Source organism: Furipterus horrens, unplaced genomic scaffold, assembly GCF_987537825.1.
Source record: "Furipterus horrens unplaced genomic scaffold, mFurHor1.1.pri manual_scaffold_11, whole genome shotgun sequence".
NCBI classification, from domain to species: domain Eukaryota; kingdom Metazoa; phylum Chordata; class Mammalia; order Chiroptera; family Furipteridae; genus Furipterus; species Furipterus horrens.
Genome location: NW_028327181.1, coordinates 85,024,674 through 85,029,289, shown reverse-complemented (window position 1 = coordinate 85,029,289; position 4,616 = coordinate 85,024,674). Strand labels below are relative to the sequence as shown.

The window sequence follows — 4,616 nt, the reverse complement described above, 5'->3', positions numbered from 1 at the left end:
AACACATCTACAAAGGCGGGGCAGAAGGCGGATTCGGAATGGGTGAATGGCCAGCTAAAAGTGATTGGCAGCTGCCATGTCCACGTGCTTTGAGCGTCGAACCAGCTGTCGCGAGAATTCGATGTAAACAGAGCAGTCCCGGGGTCCTTGGATTCCCATCCTGAGACGCTCTGGTGAGGTGTACGGGAGTATGCAGTATGATGCTTTTTGACAAAGCCACGAAGGATGCTGTCTGCAATGGAAAATAGACATGTCCGAAACTCCTCCCCACCTGCTGGCATTCGCAACCGAACCTGACACCTCGGTTTTGTCCGAATTTATATACTGTTTTGTTTTCCCTCGAGCCCCAGCGGATTGGATAATTTCAGGAGGCGGGTCCGCCCCTTTTCTACTTGCTGGTTGGCGAAGCTGACCTCTAAGGGCGGTGCCCAGGCCTAGCCAGTTTGCTCCTGGGATTGGCTAAAAAGGTAGTTCCGCTGAGGCGTGGTAGGAAGTGGTAGCCGTCAATCACGAGGAGACTCCAAACAGTGAGCCTTGAGCTGGAGAACAGCGTTTACCGGCGAGGCGGCCGGTGAGAGGGCTGTCGGGGCTGTGGCTTTGGGGAGGATTGGAGAGTACGAGGGGCTAGCCGCGTGAGGGGAAAGGGCTTGACTAGCAGGAATTCGGCGAGGGAGAGCTGTCGAGATTGGAGGGGGAGGGGAAGAAGGAAGGGCAAGGGGCCAGAGGGCGGCCGGGGGCAGCGGTGGCTCCGTGTTGGAGGTTAAGGGGTTAGCACTGTGCTAGTGTCTTTCAGGAGCGTGGGGCCTGAGGGACTGGCCAGGGTCGTCCTCACGACAAGGCCCTTCTAAGCACAGTTCTTGGGAAGCTGTGTTTCGGAAATAAAAGGTGGTGTGGTAATGAGAGGACTGAGGGGCTGGAGGGGAAGATACCCACCGAGGAAGGAGTGCCTGGGCTAGTAGGGGCAGAGGGTGTTTTGGTTGTAGCAGATGGTATTCATCATTTTGAAAGTTGTCAAATGAGGTGATAGGATACTCCCTACTTAGAAGTGAGGGTTTTAGGGGCTTTCAAGATTAGTTCCAGGTTGTGGGCTCTCTTGAGCCCTGTAACAGATATTTAATATTGCTGTCAATCCTTCTTTAAACCTTAACCAAGTACACTCTATGCTCTGAAAACCTCCGCAATGGATCAGGTGCTTATTAAACATTCAGGGGTCAGGATTCAGTGATATGACAGGAAAGGGATAAGGGGCTTCTAACGTCATAAGTTTTTATTACTTAGGCTCTGGTGATTAGGTTTCAGTAGCGGGGTGGGGGGCTAACAAAACTGATTTAAAAAATTTTGCTAAAGTATGAACATGCAGTCTTTTAAAAAAATATGACATATAACATAAGTTTCAGGTGTACAACATAATGACTTGATATTTGTGTATTTTGTGAAATGATCACCACATTAAGTCTAGTTAACATCCATCACCTCATGTAGTTGCAATATGCATTCTTACAGATCAGAGCAGCCTTAGTTGGGTGGTATTACCCTATGGTTCCATTTGATCTTGAAATACTGTACCATGTGCATTTTCATTATTGACATAAGATTTCAGGGTATTTTAAAATTTTGGCTTACAAAGGGAGCACGTTTGTTTTTATAAAGGGATCCTGTGCTAGACTTCCCATTCTTGATCTGGTTCTCTTACCTTTCTTATTTATGTTAACAGTATCTTATTTATGTTAACAGTAGATCAAAGGGTCCAGCAAGAGTCTTAACTAGTTTTGTGATTCTGAGGTTTGGTTCAAATTAAAAAAAAAATCTTGGTAATTAAAATTTTTTATTTTCTCCTGCCTTTCCTCTTTTCTGGTGTAATAGGAATTGCTGGGAAAATTTCTTACATTTTAGGCACTTCTGATAAGGCCTTTCTAGCGAGCAGCCATAAACCTTTCTCCCTACTTCCAACAATAATGATCCATTTTTTTCTAATTTTTGTTCCGGAAACAGGTTTTGTGAATGAAGCTATGGCTACAGATTCCCCCAGAAGACCCAGTCGTTGTACTGGTGGAGTTGTGGTTCGCCCCCAGGCTGTCACGTAAGCAAATTTCAGATAAGCCTAATACAATAGTTGAAGAAAAGATTACTCAGAATAGTAACTAACATTCAGGTTTCCTTTCTGAACAGCGATGACTTTAGTAGAAGCTATTTACTTTTGGCTTCACGGCATGATAAATCTCATTGCCAAGGCCAAATAAAAGGGATAATTGGACAGTGAAGTTGATGTGTTCAGCACGTTCACAGAGTACATGAAAGTACTATGCCAAATCCTAAAGTGTAATGTTTTTTCATACTTTTGATTTAACAATTAGTGGGTTATTTAAATCAATTTATTGGATTAGGACTATTATTCAAAAAAGAAAGTAGAGTGTAATAGAAAATATAGTTGAGAGTATTGTTTTGTGTCACACACATAGATATATTCATATGTGTGTATATGTTTACCAGAACGTGACGTAAAATGTATCTCTTATTTTAATATCTCAGTCAGAACGTTTCAAAATCAGTATCATAAAGAGTACATTTCTGTATTTTAAGCCTTTTGACAAAGCATATGTATACTTTCTAGAAGTATATTATCTAATGTGGTTTTAAGATATGATGCTTGAAATCGCTATAATCAATAAAAAAGATGCTAGCAACACAGCATGAGAATTTAGAGGAAGTGTTTTTGTGGGAGTATTTAGTAGGAGTATTTTAGTATTTTAATTCCAAAAAGGTTTCATTGAGAAGCTAACATTTATAGTATACGTCAAAGGCTAAATAGTGTTTGTGCAGTTAGAATCAAGGGTACATTTTAGGCAAAGGGAATAAGTAGAGTGAGCAGTTGTGGGCAAGGCAAGCTGTTTTCATACATGAAATATAAAAAAGTTAACCTATTTTGAAGTAGGTTGAGGTGGACAATTACGACTCTACAATACCTGGCTACAGAGGTGAAACTTGTTTTTTGCTTTTTAAAATATTCATAAGGGAATTGTAGCATTTTTTTATTATTTCTCTTGGGAAGTTTAGCATGTTACATAAAGATTGCCTTCTCAGCCCTGGCTGGTGTGACTCAGTGGACTGCGTGCCGGCCTGTGAACCGAAAGGTTATCAGTTTGATTCCCAGTCAGGGCACATGCCTGGTTTGCTGGCTAGGTCCTCAGTTGGGGGTGCGCTGGAGGCAACCTCTCGATGTATCCATTGCACGGCAATATTTCTCTCCCCCTCTTCCTGCCTCCCTTCTCTACAGATAAATAAATAAAGTCTTAAAAAAAAAAGATTGCCTTCTCAGACTATCAAAAGTTAGTGTAATATTATGTGTAATATAATATTTTACTACAATACTTTCTTTTTTTTCCCTCCTGCGTTTTACAAGGCTATATGTCTTTGCTAACTATAAACCATGGCAATAAGTTAATAAGCATGTTTTTAGCTATTAGTTAGGTACTGTTTCACTCTTTATTTTACATGTGAGGAGACCAAAGCAGAGAAAAATTAAGTCAGTTGTTCTTGGTAACAGCCAAGAAGGGGAACCTGGAGCAAACCCAGGCAGCTTATCTAGGTTGACTCACTATATTGAACATTTTTTGCTTTATGTTATACAATACATAATTTTTTTAGTTGAAAAAAATCTTCATTAAGTATTCTTTTAACATTGCTTGAGCATCTACTCCATGCCTAATATACTGGCTATAGATTCTGGATATATATGATAAATATGAGAGACGGATTTCTTTCTGTAATAGAGGTTATTTCCATTCTAGTGTGGGAAGCAATAAATAAGTAAAGTAATTACAGGCTCTGATCAGTGCAGGGTGCTGTGATAGAGAATGACAATGGGGAGTATTACTTAAGGCTATCAGGGAAGGCTTCTCTGAGGAAGTAACACTTCAGCTGGAGAGCTGAAAGGGAAGGCAGAGTATGGGAAAGAATTGAGGCAGAAAGCTGGCGTAAAGGTCTTGATTAAAAGAAGAGCTTGATGCAGTCTAGGAATTGAAGTTGTGTATGACTGAATCAAAGTAAATTAAGAGAGTGGCAGAAAAAGGAGTTTGGAAAAGTAGGTGTAATCAAAAAAAATTTTTTTTAGGTCTGTAGTTTTGTAGGTATGTAAGGTGTGTATATATATATATTTTAAAGATTTTATTTATTTTTAGAGAGGAAGGTGGGGAGAAAGAGAGGGAAAGAAACATAGATGTAAGAGAGAAACATCAGTTGGCCGCCTCTCACTCGCCCCCAACTAGGGACCTGGACCACAACCCAGGAATGTGCCCTGACTGAGAATCAAACCGGCCATCTTTTGGTTCACAGGGCACTACTCAATCCACTGAGCCGTACCAGACAGGGCTAAGGTGTATTTTTAAAATAGGATTTAGGATAATTCAGAGTTTTTTCTTAAATGTAATTTTTCATATCTCTCTGGAATGAATTTGATGAGGTATTTTGAAGACTTTTTTTTTCCTCCGTTTGCTGAAATCCATATTCTTCCCATTTAAGATATCTTAGTGTCCTTGTTCATTTGAATCCTTTCCCACTTCTTGTCTATGGCAGAAGTTCTGCATAGAAAAATAGATTCATTTTTCTATATACAGATA

The 4,616-nt window shown here is 40.4% G+C and overlaps 1 protein-coding gene across 12 annotated transcripts in view; it reads left to right on the top strand.

Annotated features, from left to right (window-relative positions):
• The first annotated feature begins 489 nt into the window (after nt 1–489).
• The window catches only part of BCAS3 (BCAS3 microtubule associated cell migration factor), a 489,419-nt gene continuing 485,292 nt past the window's right edge, over nt 490–4,616 (top strand). For 10 of the 12 annotated variants that reach the window (XM_090257347.1, XM_090257345.1, XM_090257343.1 and 7 more), the window contains exons 1-2: nt 490–571; nt 1,993–2,080. In XM_090257347.1, coding sequence (XP_090113473.1) covers nt 2,010–2,080 — 71 coding nt within the window. In that variant the 5' untranslated portion in view covers nt 490–571; nt 1,993–2,009. Of the gene's footprint in view, nt 572–1,992; nt 2,081–4,616 lie in introns of those variants that run through there. The other 2 variants (XM_090257352.1, XM_090257353.1) reach the window with 1 other exon arrangement.